Source organism: Myodes glareolus, chromosome 6, assembly GCF_982192425.1.
Source record: "Myodes glareolus chromosome 6, mMyoGla1.1, whole genome shotgun sequence".
In the NCBI taxonomy this organism is placed as follows: domain Eukaryota; kingdom Metazoa; phylum Chordata; class Mammalia; order Rodentia; family Cricetidae; genus Myodes; species Myodes glareolus.
The window spans coordinates 40,492,019-40,512,168 of record NC_142031.1 but is presented as its reverse complement, the minus strand read 5'-3'; the positions used below and the strand labels follow the sequence as shown (position 1 = coordinate 40,512,168).

Here is a 20,150-nt window from a genome sequence, read left to right as displayed (position 1 = left end):
AGATGGACACTGATCTGACACAGCCAAGAACCAGAGACCTACTATTACTCTGCTACAGAAGTGCAGCATTAAAACGACTCCTAATGATATAGTGCTATACTCATAGATGACTGTCTCACTCACCCACATCAGAGAAATTCTGTCAGTAGGTGGAAATGAACACAGGTACCCTCAGCTGGACAATGTGCAGGCAGTGAGATAGATGTCCCATGTACAGGTGTAGTTGACCAACACAAACACAAAAACTCAGTATTTTTGTGAGTATTTTTTGTCACAAAAAAGTAGACTTTTTTGTTTCATTTTGCTTTGTTTTGGCTTTGTCTTTCCAAGACAAGGTTTTTCTGTGTAGCCCTGGCTGTCCTGGAGCTCGCTCTGTACACCAGGCTGGCTTTGAACTCACAGAGACCTGCTTGCCTCTGCCTCTTGTGTGTTGGAACTATAGGTGTGAGCCACCGCCACCACACAGCTGTTTTGGCACTTTTTGGCTTATTTTTTTATTTTTTTGCTTATTTTGTTTCAAGTTTCCTTTAATGTGTTTTTGTGGGTCTGTGCTTTTTGTGTTTCTTGTTTTTTGTTGTTTTAAAAGAGAAAAACAGGACATAATGTTGAGTGGGTAGGGAGACTGGGAGGATCTTGGCAGAATTGAGAGAGGGAGAAAATGATGATCAAATTATAGTGTATGAATTTTTTTTCACAAAACAGGGTATTTTCAAATAGAGAAATCTTGGCTACTGGATAATTCCATCATTAGAAGTACTTATGTTTTCTTCATCTCAGAGAGATGTATCTTTTAAAAAAAGATTTTATTATTATTTTTTACATTATATCTATGTTTGGGTATATACACATGAGTGCAGTCTAGAAGAGTGTCAGATCCCCTGCAGCTGGAGTCACAGAAGGTTGTGAGCCATCCAACATTGGTGCTGGGAATCAAACATGGGTCTTTTCAGAGAGCAGTCAGTAAGTGTTCTGAGCTGCTGAGCCATCTCTCTAGCCTTTTTCCTTTTTGTTAGTTGTTTAAGAAATTAAACAAAGGAGCAAGATTACTCAGTGGGCAGAGACACTTGCCACCAGGACTGACAATCTGAATGAAATTTCCAGGGTGCATATGGTGAAAAGAAAGAACAAACTTCTGTAAATTATATATGCATGTACATAAGCACACACAAAGTAACATGTTAATTTTTTTTTAAAGAACTCAGTCATGTGTGGTGGTGCATGCCTGTATTCCCAACACTGAGGAGGCTAATGCCAGTATGGACTACATAGATAGCATTAGTGAAATTTTGTTTCAAAAAGAACAGGGGGAAGAAGAGAAGAGACTAGCGTATTACACATGTGAATGATACAAACACAAACAAGATGGCCACTGATCCCAGTATTTGGGAGGTAGAGGCAGGACAATTAAAAATTCGAGGCCAACTTAAAGGATACCTGAGACCCTATCTCACAAGAACAAAAAATACTCAAACAAAATAGTAACACGCAAGAGACTCAACTGCACATGCAGTTCTCAGACATACAGGCCCACTCTGTTCCGATACAAAGCCCTCAGTAGGACAGAGTTAGATAATGCATATTCTTTTCCTGAGGATCAGGCTTGAATTTTCTATAAACTTTCATGAGCAGTAAATTTGAAACAGAAAAAGATGCTGCCACCTCTAATGTTTTCGAGTCTCCCTACTCTTCTGTAACCTTGTCACGGACACCTCATTACACTGCTTCTGAGACAGGTGACCCAGACTGGCCTATAACTTCCCATACAGCAGACGATGACCTTGAGTTCTTGATCTCCTTGCTTCCACCTTACAAGTGCGAGGATTAGGTGTGTGCACCATACCCCACTCTTTTTAATTAGCCTCTTTTTAATTGAAGTGTTCTTTCTCCATCATTTTGCATATAAACAGAATTAGTTTAAAATGGATCATCTTTCTTTTTTGGTCTTCTCAGAATTAAGGTCAATTAATTGGGTAAGAAGAAGGAACTCAAACTCTAGGGGGAAAATCCAACTTGTTCAACCTTGGATGTCCTCCACTGTCTCCCCATGAGAGCCCTTTTTTCCTCTGCTGTCAGTGGCTACTGAGAGCTGCCTGAAGTGAGGGCTGCTTACCCATGAAAAGCTTCAAAGTGAAAGAGCAAGAAGCAGACACCATTAACTATTTAAAATTTAAAAAATTATTTTTGTATGAATGCTTTGCCTGCATATATGTCTGTGTACCACATACAAGTATAGTTTCCACCTGGAGTTACAATTGGTTGTAAATCACCATGTGGGTGCCAAGAATTAAACCCAGGTCCTCTGAAAGAGCAAATGAGTGTTTTGAGTTTCCTAAACCATCTTTCTAGCCTCAACCAGATTGCTGTACACTCGGGCCATTATTCAAACCTCCAAACATCAGGTGCTTCCACTTGCTTCCTGCATTTTCACTTTCTAACCTGCTTTCTACTAAAAAACCTGTATTTCATTCATTCATACTATAGTTTCTCTTAAGTCTAATAAGGATTCTCTCATCTATAAGACCACTAATCAACATTATACCAGGAACCCACAAAGGCAGTCAGTCTCATCTCACTTCCTTCCCTACCTAATTTCTGGCCTTAAGAGATTCGGCAACCTGCCTGGTACTGTTGGTAGCCTGTTCTACCTAAAACCCTTAAGCTATATAAACCAAAGCAATATTTTCCTATTGTATGTGAAAAATTCTGCAACCTTTACTTTTCTCTCTTTCTCCTTATAACCATTTAGTTATTTTTGGTTCTTCAAGGTGTCCTGTGGAGGGTCTTGCACTAACAGAGGCAGTGGATCTTACAGGTCCTGGGAAATCATGTTATGATGTAAGATGGTCACATATCATCAGTAGTGATTCTTAAGATGTCCCTCAGAGCCAAAAGACTGCATCTGGGTCAGCATGAATGCATTAAGCCTATCTACAGAAGATACAGGTAAACTTCCTTATAAGATAAATGCAAACTGAATATACTAAGATGCTGTTCTTTCCTACAACATACATGTCATCAAACTTGCAAAGACTTTATTATTATTGTTGTTGTTGCCCACCCTACCCCCAGACAGGGTTTCTCTGCCTTTGTTTCCCAAGTGCTGGGATTAAAGGTGTGCACCACCATCACCGGCTGAAGGGACTCTTTATACCTATGGCATCATTTTATTTTGGGACAATCTGTATAGAGAAAAACCTGGCCAAAAAAAAAAAACCCCTAAATCCAAGTTTTAAATGTACCATGACCCAATGCTCTAGGAAGACACGCTACAGACTGAGCAGGGCACAATAAAAATAAAAGAAATTAATCACTGCTGTACTGATTATTATATAAAATGCTTGAAACTATCAAATATCTATCAATATACCTGAGTTTTATTTAACTACTTTTGGTTTAACCAAAAATTTAACCAAAAGAAGTTAAACAAAATCCAGGCATAAACTCACAAATACTATGTAGCCACTTGAGAAAAACAAAACAAAAAAAAATATTTGTTTATTCCAATATAGGCAAGAAGTTCAATTTTTTTCAAGTTAAAAAAAATACAAGATGTAGAACAGTATGCAACCATCTGTACAACAGACCCAGACATATAGACATCCCACAACCAATATAATACCTATCGCATTGAAGACCTACTTATCCAGATGGATGCACAAGAAAAGGTTAATGGTGATTGACTATGTGGTAAGATACTTAGTGACTTACAGTAAGGAAGTGAAATCTCCAACACATTTTTACTTTGCTGTGCCTTCTAATTCTTTTTAAACCTGGTACATGTATTTGGGGTAATTAATGTTAACCCTAAACTCAAATATAGAGGTTTCATGTTATTGGCTGTTTTCTACTCTTAACTCTTTTGGGGGCAGCCACCTAGATTTCAAATAAATCACACGGAGACTTATTATTACTTATGAAAGCCTAGCTTTAGTTTGGCTTGGTTTTAGCCAGCTTTTCTTAAATTATCCCGTCCACTTTTGACTCTGGGATTTTGCCTTTCTCTATTTCTATATAGAAGCTGTGTAGGTGGATGGCTAGCTCCTTCTTTTCTCGCTCCTTCATCTCTCCCAGATTTCTCCTATTTATTCTCTCTGCCTGCTAGCCCTGCCTACCCTTTCTCCTGCCTCGCTATAGGCCATCCAGCTCTTTATTAGACCAATCATATGTTTTAGACAGGCACAGCAACATAGCTTCAGAGTTAAACTAATGCACCATAAAAAATGAAACATATCTTTGTATCATTAAACAAATATTCCAAAGGATAAACAAATGTAACACATCTTAAAATAATCTTCTACAACAGTTTCATGTAAAATAAAGACTTAACAATGTAATTGGGGGGGAGCGGTTTCAAGACCTATAGTTTTCTCTATGTAATAGCCCTGGCTATCCTGGAACTCTTTGTAGACCAGGCTGGTCTTGAATTCACAGAAATCCACTTGTTTCTCAAAGTAATGTTTTTGAAGGGAGGCCAGCATCAAACTTTTTAACTGTGAATATTAAATTTTTTCTACAACAATCTCTTACACTGACTCCATGTTCATGAAGCATACATTAAACAACCTTCTTCTTTGATCAGTTGCCCATGAACTGTCTCAAGAGTCAGAGGCAACTCAAAGCTTCTAAAAGCACCCCTGAAGTGTTTTTTTTTAAATAAAATAAAATAAAACCAAAAATTTTCCCATAAATGCACAAAGTTGAAGCTAGATCCCAACTGTTTCAAATCTAACAAGGTAATTCTTTCTGGTGTTTTAGAAAGGAACCAGCTGGCTTCACTGGACACAGCACTTTGCTTTTGAATGCTAGTTACTGTAGTAACTCCAAAGACAGTTTCCAATCACTTAGCATTTCTCTCTCCAAAAGGAAAAGTGGTGAGCACTTCTAAAGCTAAAGGAGTTAAAATACTCAGCACAGTCACACAGTAAGCAATCAATACAAATCAGGTGAACACCCTAAAAAAACTGGAGGAAAAAATATCTCTTGAAGAACAACCCTTATCACTGTAGAACTGGGAAGCTCAGCACACTTCTGCACGTGGGCTCCCTTACTCTTCATCTAAGAGTAAGCGCTAATTTTATAAACAAAAAGTTACAGATACTTATTTAAATTTAACTCCTAGGTGTGTCACAATCTAAAACAACCCAAAAACCCACACGTGTTATCCCAGCACTTGGGATACTAAAAGACAGAAAAATCACAAGTTCAATGCCAGCCAGGACTATGAATAAATAACAACACCCTTTCTCCAAAAACAAACTAAAACCAGTAGTCCTCATACACAATATACAACAGTAAAACTGACCTTACAAAGATACAGTTAAGAAAATTCACTTCTGAGCAGATCACTTATATTTTTAATTTTTGCACAGAAATCAGAAAATACACATTGACATAAGAGCCCTCAACTGCTCATCTGGGATAGGTCTAGAAATACTCAAATTTAAAAAAAAAAAAAAACTGATCAAAAGTAGAAAACTATGCAATAATCTCCACCCAAACCTCAAAATACAATTGCCTGTTTTAATAATTAAAACACCACATGGATTATTCCCAAACATAAGTACCGATTTCAGATCTTCCAAGTTTTAAAGCCCCAGGACTCTACTTTGAATATCTTGTTCTTTTATCTTCATTTCATATTATTTATTGTAAATATCCTGGTAATCGAGTCAGAGACTTTAGCATGGGATAAATAACTAGTTCCCTTCCTTTCTCCCCGACCCCAGATCTCTAAACTGAATTTCTGCTCTGTTCATGAATATCACCTAGTTCTCATAACTAACTAAATCACCTCTCAGAATGATAGCAAGGCACCCAAGCAGATTATGGAAGCTCAAATATCACATAAAGATTGTCAAAACAATGGTGCTTCAGTATAATGCTGGCCAACCCAAAGCAGTGCTTCAGCACAGATAAGGAAGCCCTTTTCTCTTCTGGAAACATGATCACCTGTTAAGTTAAGCAGGCTGCCAGGTTCTCGAATTATATAGTCCGTATTTCACTTGGTTAAAAGAAATGTAAATGTTCTTTCTTGAATCTCCTGAAGTTTACTAGATAAAATAGGCCTATCTAATATGTCTCATGTGTTTTACAAATATTTTCTTAGAGTTCCCCTCGCAGCACCTTAGAGACAAAGTAACTTACTCGAGAGCAGGTCTCAGAACTCTGACTTTTAATGCTTCTAATATTCGATTTAACTCCACAAATGGTTCTTTTTGACTTGGGTCCACAGACAGTCCAGATTCCTGGAAGGAAAAGGAACAGGAACAACTTGTTAGGATATTCACTCACAATGGGAAAGGCTGGTCTAGGTTATAAAACATAGGGCTCTAAAGTTAATTTCCCTTTAGCATGTATTTCTGTGGCAGACTGTCCCACCACTATGTTTCTGCCAAGTCTGAGCTGAGCACCAAACAACGAACTAAACCTGAGTGTGGTTCTGCATGTTCAGATCAATGAACTGCAAGCATACACTCATTCCCGGGGTGCAAGGTGAAGCCGCGGTCTGATCACAAGAGGAGGAAACACTGGAAACTACAGAGTTAAAGAAGTGTCTGAGAACTTCACAGGCCAGATGCTAAGAACCTCGCTTACTACCTCTCTTTCCACACGAGAAAAACAAACTAATTCTCAGTGATATAATTTACTGCAAGATGTGTATGGACACATACACACACCTCAAAAGGTATGAAGACCCAAGTGCCATTTATCTCAAGTGTTTCAAATAGAAAAGACCTAGGTTATAGATTGGTTTATGATTCCCTTTAAATTATTTTATCTTCTGAGTTCTTCATTTTTAAAACAAACAAACAAAAATGCAACAGAGTGGAGTCTGGACAAATGAAAAAGGGACTGAATCCCAGTTCCTTCAGAAAGGCTCCCCAAACAGCCCTGGGCACATTCCTTGACTCTCCACACCTCACACTTCTCATGTGTAGAACAGCAACAACTGTTACTTCACAGTGGAGTGGAGAGGAGTAAACAGGGTGTGACTCAGGGGAAACACACAGCACACAGCAGCTACTACCACCATCCTCATGTGTTCCTGTCAACAGAAAAGATGAGCAAGGCCCACCTGAAGTCAATTTTAGTTTGCAACTCATCTGACACACTTACTAGATCAGAAAAACAAACATTAACATCTGTGTCTTTCCTCCTCTCTGCTATGTTAACCTTCCTATCAAAAGAGGAAACAGGAGTGGGCGGTGCACTCCAGTGCTGGGGAAGCTGAAACAGGAGGAGTAAAAGGTAGTCTGGGCCACACAGCCTGATACACTGACTAGACTAGAAACCAACCTGTCAGATTCCAAATAGGGAAAGAACAACTCAGATGTTAAGCTTTAAGAGTGATAATTTCATTTTTTCATTTTTTATTGACTTTTATTTATTGATTTTTTTTTATTGAGCTCTACATTTTTCTCTGCTCCCCTCCCTGCCTCTCCCCTCCCCCAAGGTCCCCATGACCCCAATTTACTCAGGAGATCTTGTCTTTTTCTACTTTCTACTTCCCATGTAGATTAGATCTATGTAAGTAAGGGAAGGGCAATTCAGGCATTAAATTGCAGCACCATAACTTCTAAGAACATAAAAAAAAAAATCCTAGCAAAATGAAGTTACTCATGGTATTAAAAGATTACAAACCTATCTACAGTCTGAGGTATATACAAAGTCTCATCTGCAGATAATGCAAACTCCACAGCATTGCCTTCTTTATTTTTCCCTTGCTTTGCTGGCATGTGGTTACCTGGCAGAGCTCCTCAGCTACATCCAGCATTCCTTGTCGGAAGAAGTGTTCCACCATCACCTCGTTGAGAAGTCGCTGGCTATCTGCCTGCCAGCAGCCATCTATTCCCACACTGCTAATGTCAGAGTCAAAATTCTGGGGGGAAACAGAAAAGAATCGTGTATAAGTGACTTTATTTTCTCACCCCACCTAACAGAAATAAACAAAGGTTTGCATCTTACTTTGGTATCAGTTCAATTCATTTACACAATCACAGGCAGGAACTTTCCTAGAGCATCTTTTAAATCTTTTCACTCTTGAGAACTACGGCTGGAATAATCACATAATAAAAATACGAAAATAACTTGAGGAGCACTTTGGGAAAATGTATAGATTTAACACTGACTTCTATGAAACTGAAACCAATAAACCAATTTCTGGGCATTATACTAGAGCAGTATTTTCAGAAATATGTTATAGTATCTGTTAAAAGCATGTTCGGTACAGCACTATCTGTAATGCAAAGGACAGAAACACATACACACACACACACACACATCAACATAGGACTGCTAAATAAACCATGTTACAGCCCAACAACTGCAGTCCTGAGGCTGGGAGTGAGAAGATGGGAGGGCCAGATGGTGAAAAGAGCAGTTTACTATTACCAGGCCTACACTTGAGCTATGGATATACAGTTCTGACTCACAGAGTACACTACACTCTGAAACTGAAGTAAGGTACATTCAAAACGGTGAACACAACTGGATCTGCAACCTACAGAAGACTGCGGTCCACATGGGGAAAGGCAGTGCAGAGTTGTCTGGCACACAAGGAACCAAACACAGCTCAAGTGGCACAGAGAAGAGGTCACAAGCACCAAGGTCAAAAGGACAAGTGCTGAAACCCAAGACTTCCAAGCTATCATTACAAAAATGTTCCAAAAACAAGGGCGAACACAAAAAAAAATACAAAAAAAAAAAAAAAAACCCGGGGTTATTTACTGGAGAATGGGTCATGTAACAGAGAAGAAAAATGATTCTCCTTTCTCCAGCAGTCATTAACTGCCCAAAGCTCCCCAGCTAGAGTGGGGTCTCGGGAGCCCTCACTCATCATTATTTTCTAATAGAATCTCTTGTGCTAGAACTTAGCCTAACCAATGGGAAAAACACAAACAACTTAAATGCTAAAATAATGCACATATAAACTTACTAATGAACCACCATCACCTAAAGAGATTCTGAGTTTTACTTCTGCTTATCAGAAACCCTGTATTTGAGAGGTGATTCATGGCAGGCCACCGACACTTTAAAACAAAGTCATTTATAGTTTGTGTAATAACCAGCCAAAATACAAGGTGGTATTTTGTTCTTCTGAACTCAACTAGAAACTCAAAGAATGATACGGCTATTTTACTACCCCAGAGGCAATTCAAATGAATAAAATAATGGGTATCTAATGATGTAATCTACTACAAACTCAGGAATCTGCCGATAATTCTCCACATACCTAAGCTTATGTAACAAGCAACAACCACTTAGAGTTATACCTTTCACTGGTCTGTAAACACACACAGCCCCCAGGGTGGCAATAACTCAATAATTACTTCTCAATCTTATCAACCTCCTATTAATATGTCACCAGGTATTTAACTCCCCAGGAAAGAAGAAAAACAACCATGGAAAATAAATATGCTTTGTTAGTATGTATTACCAGTTTGCTTGTTTTTAGAAACAGGGTCTCAAGAAGCCCAAGCTGCCTTCCAACAGACCTGTAATAACCAGAGACCTTGAAGCCCTGACCTCTGCCTTCCTCACAGTACAGACTAAGAGTATATAGCACAATGCCTAGCATACTAGCAGAATTTTTTTTTTTAATTTCTTGGTTTTTGTTGTTTTTCGAGACAGGGTTTCTCTGTGTAATAGCCCTAGCCATCCTGGAACTCGCTCTATAGACCAGGCTGAACTCAAACTCACAGAGATGACTGGCAGAATTTTAATAGTCACTGATAATTTCTGTTGAAGGACTATGCTTCCCAGCATTCTTGAGGACTACAGAAGTCATTTCTGCCCATAAGAGGCCACATCCTATCTTCCTCTGTAGGCATTTTGGCCATTCACACATGTGAGTAATGAAGATGCCCCCTTGCCATGAATAAACATAGTCCTGCTTAAGGTCAGACCAAGCCTCTTCCCACCTTCTCTCCCCTACAGCTGCTTTTAAAATAATCTAACAGTTATCACCAATATTTATCACCAATAGTTATCACACTATCTGCTTACATAATGAAATTATTTGGATAATTAATTTCTTTAAGATACATACCAAAAATAAATGTTGATTCCTGAGAAAACTTTAAAAAGTCTAGTATTTAAACAATGTTACGGAGTTTTACCAGGATGCCTTCACATTTTTTCTTTCTAAAGGCTACTATGGTTACTACTACATGGGAAAGAAAACTGGAAAAGTCCTTCCGGCAAGAGCATCCTTAGTCACACTGAGGCTTTGGGATGTAGTCGCTCACTTTGGAAAGCAAGCAAGAACAATGCATGTTTCTGAGCATTTACCCTTCTACCGCATTTACTTAAAACAACTAAAGAAGACAGGAAAACCTTTCACAGTTTATGTTCTGGTTGCACATAATAGATTATAAACAGATGTTGAGATGCAAAACAAGTCAAATTCCCTTTGTTATAACTACAAATTCTTTTTCTTTTGGGGGGGTGATGAATAACTATTTTTTTCACTTATTTTATTTTTTTTAAAAAAGAAAACTATCTTTTTTTCATTTTACACACCAATCCCAGTTCCCACTCCCTCCCCTTTTCCCATCCCCTCCACCTTTTCCCCTAACTCCTATCCCACTCCCCTTCTATTCCTGAGAGGGCAAGGCACATTGCTCCAAGGAAAGACCAAGACCTTCCCTACTATATCTAGGCTGAGCAAGGTATCTATCTAAGGAGAATGGGTTCCAAAAGGCCAGTATAAGCAGCAGGGACAAATCCTGGTGCTACTAACAGAGGGCCAGCAGTCTGCCCCCAGCCATATAACTGTCACCCACATTCAGAGGATCTAGCTTGGTCCAATGCTGATTCCTTCCCTGCCTGGCTGGAGTTTATGAGCTCCCATTAGCTCAGGCAGACTGTCTCAGTGGGTGACCCCATCATGGTCTTCACCTCTTTGCTCACATTCTCACTCCTCCCACTCTTCAACTGGACTTTGGGAGCTCAGCCCAGTGCTCTGATGCAGGTCTCTGTCCGTATCCATCAGTTGCTGGATGAAGGTTCTATGGTAACATCTGAAATAGTCATCAATCTGACTACAGAGAAAGGTCAGTTCAGGTACCCTCTTCACTACTGCTTAGGGTCTTAGCTAGGGTCATCCTTGTGGATTCCTGGGAATTTCTCTAATGCCAGGTTTCTTGCTAGTCCCATTAACGGCTCCCTCAATCAAGATATTTTCTCCTTGTTCTCTGTCTCTGTCCTTCCCCCACCTCAACAATCCCATTCCCATTTCTTCAAGTTCTCCTCCCCCTCCCTTAGTCCCCTCCTCCTCTTCAGCCCTCCATTTCCCCACCCCCATACTTCCAATTTTCTCAGGAGATCTTGTCTATTTCCTTTTCCCAGGGAGATCTGCATATGCTTCTCTTAGGTTCTCCTTGTTACTCTCAGCTTCTCTAGGGTCATGGACTGTAGACTCGTTGTCCTTTACAGCTAGTACCCACTGAGGATAACTGCAGATTCTTACTCACTGTTGCATCAGAGTTGGCATTTCTTCCAGCCTGTTACTAGGTGACCAAGCATATTTACATAGCTGCCCAGGAAATCAAGCAACACTGTAAACCAGCACGGGCACTAATGTAAAGAAATACCTGTCTGTGATTAGCATCGTCTGCTTTATTTTTTCCTTTCATATCCTTAAAACAATGAGAACCACCTATAGATGCACAGCACTTTGGAAGCAAAGACCAGAGGATCCTGAATTCAGAGTCCACCTGGGTTATACACAGCAAAACCCTGTCTCAATATGCCAGGCATGGTGGCACACACCTTTAATCCCAGCAGTTGGGAGGCTGAAGCCTGCAGATCTCTGAGCCTGGTAAACAGAGTGAGTTCCAGGACAGCCAGGACTGCAGAGAAACCTCGTCTTGAAAAATAATCAATAAAGCAAAAAGAAGCCTGACATGATGTTCTTACCCAGGGAGGAAGGACCAAAAAAGGCAAAGCACATGTTCAAGGGCATGTCCATTTGCACAGGATGCAATAAAGCTTGGAAAAAGGAATTCACAACACGCTAAATCTAGAGACTAACTCTTTGGAGATCTCATGAATTCAACCAAATCAACTTAAAGACTAGTTTTCATTGCTCACCAAATACATGCATAAATCACAGTAAAACAGTATTTGTTTTAATTCTTAAGTGTCAATTTGCAATGTTATTTTAAAGCTTCCTATCTACTTTGAAGAAAACTCCAACAATTGTTCCACTGCAGGTCACTGCTGCACCTACAAAGAACTGGGGTTTTTCCAACATCTGGTTAATCTGGGTTAGAAAGAGAGAGATTCCAAAGGCCTCCCAACAGAGCAAGCAGACCTGGACTGGGAAAAGATGGCTACTTCACACTCAATCACAAAGATTACAAGTTCAGAAGAATATGGAAGCAAACTCCCCAGTTGATGAGACAGACTGAGGAAAGCCATGGACAAAAAGAACATGAAATTCACAAAGGAGGCCATCCGAAAGGTTACATGTGAAAAGACGCTCCACCTCAAAAGATCAGAAAGGTAAAGTGAGTGTGACCAGACATGACTTCACACACCATCTGGTTAATCTTTAAAGATTTAAAAATGTGGTGAGAGATGAGGGAACAGGACTGCCAAACAGGTTGGGCATGACTGTAAACTGGTATAAAAACCCCCTAGGAAAATAATCTGGTAACAGATACTAAAGCTGATACTAAACTGCAAGATCCATGAGGAAATACACCTGTACCTAGGCATATAGTAGACAGCAGTGCTTCAAAAGCTATGGCTAGGAATAAACTAAGTGCAGCAGTGGCGGCAGCGGCAGCGGCACAGGCGGAACTCTGTATTCCAACACTATCTTTCTTGACGTCTTACTGCCTCCTTTGTGCAATACTCACACTCACACCTCTGCTTTGGTTTTCAAAGTGAAGAGAAAGGTAGATAGAGCACACTAGTAAGCTTTTACCTTACAAGCACAAGGGCATAAGCCACATCACACACTGAGCTCTTAAAAAAGATAAGCATACTCCATAACCCCCTGCCTGTCACACTCCATCCAAGGATCTCACGTTCCAATCTGCTGTCCCAGTGTCTCCTTATTAGAACAGAACAGAAGAATGACAGTGATTTTATTCTCCCAGAGATGGCAAACATCTTTTCCCATTCTACAAGGGGAGAGAGATGCCTAGGCATACAGCAGGTGCTCTCAAGGCACTAAAGATCACTTCTGTCAAGGAATTCTAGCAGAGAGAGGGTCCTTAAAGTCCCAGATCTAGGTTTTAAGCTCAGCTTTTCCATTTTTTTTCTGGCTCGAGCATAAACCTCAGTTTCACACCCATGCGCACGAAGGCACATCTGTTGGGATGCAGATTAAGTTAAACAGTTGTTCAAGATAGTATAAATAATGTACATGAAATGTTCCACAAGTATTCATGCAATAATAAATATCCAACATGCAATAGACAAATCTGAGTTAGTCCTTGCCACCAACTCTTATGATACACTTAAAACAGCTTGCATTAGAAAACACAACTTTTAAAGTTTTATTATTATTGTTGTTGTATGTCTGTCTGTAAGATGTACTTGTGGAAACAGGTAGATACATGAGAGCCATGGCACATATCTGGAGGAATCAGTTCTCTCCTTCCACCCTACTTCCAGGGATCAAACTCAGGTCATCAGGCTTGTGCATTTTGTACTTTTATGTGCTGAGCCATTAGAAAACATAGACAACCAAATAAAAGGACTAAATCCTTAATTTAAAAATCACTTAAACTGGGTATGGCAGCAAATTTGTCTAGTCCCAGAAGGATCCTGAGGAGTTCAATGCCAGTTTAGCTTAAGCTACATAGCTGAGACTGTTTCTCTTAAAATAATACTCTCTCATACACACACCACTTGGATCCGATTACAGTCTAGATTCATTTGCACAATTTGCTGCATAGGTCTTTTTATGATTCTTGGTCTAATCTGTCACGGGGGCTACATCAAGCCCAGTACTTCATCTTCCTGATCAGGAAAAGTGGGAATCCTCCAGTGTAGAGGGATTATCTGACCCTGATCCTGTGAGACCTGATCACCAACAAGCTCTAGGTTTTCTTCTATGGCCTGCACTGTAATTCAATAAACGGTTCTCATTTAAACAATGTAGCTTCATTCAGTTTGGAACAGAATTTTACCAAGAAAAAATTTCACCTCATAACTAGAGCAGATGATGTAATATGACAGATGGCAGAGAGAGCAAACCTCCAATGCAGGTTCCCTCTGGGCAGACGCAGTGTGGTTCCATGCCAGTGCTGATGCTCAGTAAGGACGGACCCACAGATCATTTAATGCTTAGTTAGGACGCTTGGTTCATATAAAAAGACATTGTTTTTACCCAAGCAAGGTGGATTTAAGGAAAGTGGTGGGCAGGGGATAACTGCCTCAGAGATGCTCCCCTTCTCTTAATACCTGTGCTTTGTCTCCTATGTCAGACTAGCTTCCTTCCAGGAACAAACACCACCAGACACCCTTCTCCTAAGTAGGGTGACTACTGCTGTGAGGAAACACAGGGAGCAAAGCTATTGAGGGAGGAAAGGGTTATTTGGCTTACACTTCCACATCACAGCTCACCATCAAAGGAAGTCGGACAGGATCCTGAAGGCAGGAGCTGAGAAGCTATGGAAGCTTGCTCTTGAAGGTTTGTTAACCTGGGTTGGTCTATCTCTCTCTCTTTGTCTCTCCCTCTCTCTCTTGTTTTTCGAGACAGGGTTTCTCTGTAGCTTTGGAGCCTGTCCTGGAACTAGCTCTTGTAGATCAGGCTGGTCTCACTCAAACTCACAGAAATCCTCCTGCCTCTGCCTCCTTAGTGTTGGGATTAAAGGCGCACACCACCATCACTGGTTTTCAACCTGCTTTTTTTTTTAAAGCACCCAGGACTACCAGCATAGGAGTGGGGTACCACCCACCAGAGGCTAGTCTCTCCCCTATTAATCACTAATTAAGAAAATGCCCAGCAGGCTTGCTACAGCTTGATCTTATGAAGGCATTTTCTAAATTGAGGTTCTCTCCTCTCAGATGACTTTAGTTTGTGTCAAGCTGACATAAAGCTGTCCAGCACACTCCCTTCCCTACTGCTCTAATGAGAAACAATCCCCCCTCCCCTGGCTGCAGTGTACACACCCGGCTGGGAAAAGCTATCCACAGAACAAGGACTGAGCCAGGCAGACAGAAGAGAGAGTACAGCAGCTCCTACTGAAACCAGGCAATTTCAAAAGCAAGATCTTCTAAAAGTCAAGATACTTTACTATACTTAACAAATACCTCAATAAAGTTCAGCCATGGCACACTGTATTTTGACTTTTATTACTCTTATCTGGGGTAGAAAATAGTTTGTTAAGTTTTATTTTATTCTTAGGGAAGTCTTCCTTGCTTTGTAATCACCATTTCCTCTTATATTGGAGTGTGTGTGTGTGTGTATAAAGTCATATCTGTACTTCAAAGCTCAACTTAGCTTTCTTCTTAATCAGAGACAATTATCTACTCTTCTTAATTTCCACGATTCTCTTCTTAATAACCATCCTCTACTACAGGACACATTCATCATAAACTAAAACTTTAGTTTGTATTCAGTTTCACTCACTCATCTCCAATCACTGCTTTAAACCAAGCACAAAGATTTTTTTTTTCCAAAATCCGTCTTTTCATTAGAGCAGTCCTCTCACTCATATGGCCAAAGGACTGTAACCCAGTCCTTAGCTCTGCAAGGGGCACTAACGGATGTCCCAACTCTGGAACAGTAGGAAAGGCCAACAGGAGGCACCAAACTACAAATGACACTGGAATCTAGAGAAGAGTGGAGCTGAGGGTGCAGAAGAAGCCTGCTGTCCACAAGGCCTGCTCTAGGCTTTTCTTTAGTCACCAGCATCCCATGCCACTGGCCAGCCTCCAGACTGCCTCCCACTCAAACCCCATGGCTCCAGCCACAGCATGGTAACTTATTTGGGGTGTGGGTTAAGACCTAGTTCATAAAAGGCTGAAGGCAGTGAAGCAACTCCAAGGACAAAGGATTGCTCAAACCTCAAACACCACACAATTATAAACACACAGTCATACTCCAGTGGCCACTGATTAGCACAGGGGAAGCACCAGTGAACCAGGGCCTGGGATGCTCACTGCGAGTGGTGAACATGTAGCACCAATGAAGTCAAGGCCAGACCTTGACTTGGTGTCACCAAGACACCAACAATCACCACAAAAAAGCAGAGCTGCTTAGTTACCCTTCCATTAGGTTCTGAGAAAAAAGATCTCCCACCAACTCCAACTGTGATGCTGCCACAAAATAGAAAACACCCTTTTAAAGACATTCTTGTTTTTTCAATCCTGGAGAGAGGGGCTTCCAAACCTGAATTTACTGCCATCAAGTAGTATACTATACAGTACCTAATGGGAGCAGATTTCAAGAAAGTATCCATATTCTTTAAGGAACTTGAAGCAAACAGCTTATATACACTACCTATGATGGGAAAATGTCCAGGGTGGAGGACTCAAAGGTCAACTTCTACCATCAAGTAAGGTAATCCCAGACACTGTTGTCTGACTCTGCAAACAGTCAAGGAAATGTCAGAGGAAGGGGCTGAGGAGCAATCTGGACTGCCATATACCATACATGTAAGAGTGAACAGATCAAACCAAATAACAAGGCCTGGACCTGACCCTGGGAAGGACAGTAGTATCATTTTCTTACCATGTTTGAGCAGCTAATGGGTTATGGAAGGAAGGAAGGAAGGAAGGAAGGAAGGAAGGAAGGAAGGAAGGAAGGAAGGAAGGAAGGAAGGAAGGAAGGGCAAAAACGTGAATGTACTGGTGTGAGAACTGTGGGCAGGGCCTATATAGGTGATGGTTCCCATCCACAATCTTCCCTGGGGCTCATAGGAAGGTACCAAGCAAATCTCTTCTCACCTCCAAGGAACCAAGTCTCCTGCCACACCCACAGCCACCAAGCTGTCCCTGGGTGTAGGTTCTGCAGCTTCCCACAGAGGAAGGTCCTGCTGGTCTAATCTGGAGCCATTCTGCCACCTAATTTCCAAGTTTTACTTCCAAACAAAGCAGCAGTTTGGGCTCTGAATCCGAGGCCAAAGGCTGCACTAACTGCTGGATCACTGTTTCTCCTGCTGCAGGCCTGTCTGAGCACAAGACCTTACAGCTGTGTTACTGCTTTCCATTCTTGAAACCAGTTAACTTGACATAAAAGGCAGTTCCAACTGATTTCCTGGAACTATTTTTAAAAAATATTAGCTATCTCACTTTTTATACTGTCAGCATTAAGACTCTGCATTTTGTTTCCTCAATGTTAGCTGCTCCATCTAGTGGCAGAAATCCAGTTTGGGCAATGCCATAAAATTGTTTATCCATCATTTCACCCCAACATTACTAGACCTGCCACACCTCACTGACTTTCAAGTAAAGTTTAAGATCAAATTCTCAACTGAAAACATTTCCAAATCTTGGTCTGCCCTCCAGGCTGTATATTTAGGGTATGTTGTTCAACATCTCCTCACCTCAGTTTCCTCCTAAGTCAATGACAACAACATGCTAGCATCATGGGACACATAAATGCAAGTGAAGCGCTCAGTTCAGTATAAGAAATACAGTCACCACCAGGTAAGCAAAGCTCCCACTTCTCTGCCCCTGACCACCACACTTACTGTCATCCTATACAGTGTCAAGTTAATCCTCTGCTGATTTCATGTCTTCACTGGACAGAATTCATAATCCCTACATCTTTACCAGTCTGACCTCTCTCTTCAATATCGGGAAAAGGACCGACCCTAACCAAGTCAGTCCTTCAGACTTTAACATGGGTTATATTTTTGTTATCTATCCTAACAGAAAAGCTCACTTCTTTGCTTTCTTCTTTCAAGAAAGAAATCTTTCTAAGATTACCTTAGAATCGCCAAAAATACAATCTTTCCTTTACAATTCAACTTGCACTTGTCTCAGAACTTTTTCTATTATTTTATGTGTTAAGAAAACCCATCACGCCTTTAATCCCAGGGCTCAGGAGGCAGAGACAAGCGGATCTCTGCTGAGTTCGAGACCAGCATGGTCTACAAAGCAAGTTCCAGGACACCCAAAGCTGTTACACAGAGAAACCCTGTCTTGAGAGAGGAAAAAAAAAGAAAGAAAGAAAAGAAAAGAGAAAACCTAGCACTTTTACAACACTAGTTAAGATTTCTAGCACATAACTGTAACAAACACTTTAGATGCTTAAAAATCTCATTATTCATTTTAACCCCCACAACAGCCCTAGACAGAATTCTAAGAGGTAGAAAATTAAAAACAGCCCAAAACAATATCTGTTAGCAAATAGTGAATGAATAAATTCAATTAAAAAAAATCAAGAATTCAAGGGCTAAAATACTTTAATAGCCAACACATTAAAGTAAAAACTTCAAGGTTTTATGTTCACAATAACAAAAAGGCCAGAAAATTTCTTACATAATACAAACTTCTGTTAATATTTTCAGAGAATAAAAAAAATTAATACTGGGGCTAGAGAGATGGTTCGGTGGTTAAGAGCACTGACTGCTCTTCCAGAGTTCCTGAGTTCAATTCCCAGCAACCACATGGTGGCTCACAGCTATCTATAATGAGATCTGGTACTCCCTTCTGGCATGCAGGTGGACATAAAAGGAATGATGTATATATAATAAATAAATAAATCTTAAGAAAAAAAATTTAATACTAAAATGAAAAAAGAACACTTAAAACATTAAAGAAAAAAATTTACCACTTGGCACTTTAAAAAAGCTACACTATAACTTTCTACAGAAACACACACTACAAGTAACACAAGCTTTTGAAACAAGCAATTTTTAACCCCGACTGGTATGTCTGTGACTATAAGCCACTATTCTTTAAAGAATCTTCTGAAAAAGGAAACACAGTTAACCTGAAAGCTCCATTGCAAACGGGAATGCTCTAGGATTTGCACAAATATACACACTACCTAATAGATGGGGACTGTCTGGTTGGTCCTTTAACTGCTCCTTTTCCCTTCAAGAAAGGCCATGATTTGTTCTCCTCTGTGCTGTTCCAAAACCCTACATCTTGAATCTGTAGAAACTGCATACTCATTTCTATTCAAAGGGTTTAACAGTCTATTTTTTTTTTACTTTAGACTGTTCTCTGTTAATATGATTTTTAAACAACAAATCTAGCCTACTCCTAAGGAACCAACTGTTTCTGCCACCTTTTGAAGGGAGAGGTGCCAAAAAAAAAAAAAAATAGCATTTAGAGGCAGCTAGACAGCATTCCAATCTATTGCTCAGGTCAGTTTGCCTTGATAGCCACAACCCTTGAACCACAGTGGTTTCAGTTTTATCCTATTTACTCACCACCAATACATGAATGTACCTCGCCTTTACAACAAGCTTCTCAGAGCTTGCATGTATTTGTCAAGTCAAGTGTATAAGGCTTAACAATGTCTTCATCTTTCTTTGGAACTTTTGTATCTTTCTTGGCACCCCAAGTTACTTTTGGCTTAAGAAGACATTGCATACACCACAAAATTAAGGACAAGAAGTCACAAGAACAGTAAAAATATGTAGCAAAGACATTCAAGAAGGAAAAATAAATTTAGCTTAATGATAAATTCCAGTGTGATTTTCAACACCAGTGTAAAGGCAAACTGTAATATAATATTGTCCATGTTTAAGGAAGGAAGCTTTGAGCCTTCATGGTTATACTCTCTTCAAACTCCAATGGAGATCATGAAGGGGGTCACCAGGGATCTCAGAGAAACAGCAATTTAAAAGTCTGGGGGTGGGCAGGCAGAACTGTGGCCCTCTGTCCTGCACAATAAAGCTCTGAAGTTTAAAAAAAAAAGCAAAACTTAACAAGCCAGAGGAGTCTTATGTAATAACAGCCTACACAGATTCCTCATGCATACACAAAACCTCTTCATATCTAGGAACATCAGTTGGGAAAGAGCTTTCTCTTCAGGCAACATAGTAGATACCAAAAATACAGGGAGTATGTGCTTAGAGATACCTAAAAACTGAGTCATCTAAGACTTCCTCTGTGGCTCTGAGCTACAATCCAGCAAGTACTTTGAGTATCAATAATGCTATAGTTTCCTACATTGGATGAGAAGAATCTATGTACCTAGAATTTAAACTACCTTCCTAAAAAGAAAA

At 40.1% G+C, this 20,150-nt stretch overlaps 1 protein-coding gene across 1 annotated transcript in view; it reads right to left on the bottom strand.

Moving 5' to 3' along the window:
• Rmnd5a (required for meiotic nuclear division 5 homolog A) overlaps window positions 1-20,150 on the bottom strand; it is a 66,438-nt gene that overhangs the window by 31,432 nt on the left and 14,856 nt on the right. The window contains exons 3-4 of the mRNA XM_087907151.1: window positions 7,745-7,879; window positions 6,145-6,245 (exon numbers count right to left, since the gene is read on the bottom strand). Of these exons, the coding sequence (XP_087763277.1) occupies window positions 6,145-6,245; window positions 7,745-7,879 (236 nt within the window). The remainder of the gene's footprint in view (window positions 1-6,144; window positions 6,246-7,744; window positions 7,880-20,150) is intronic.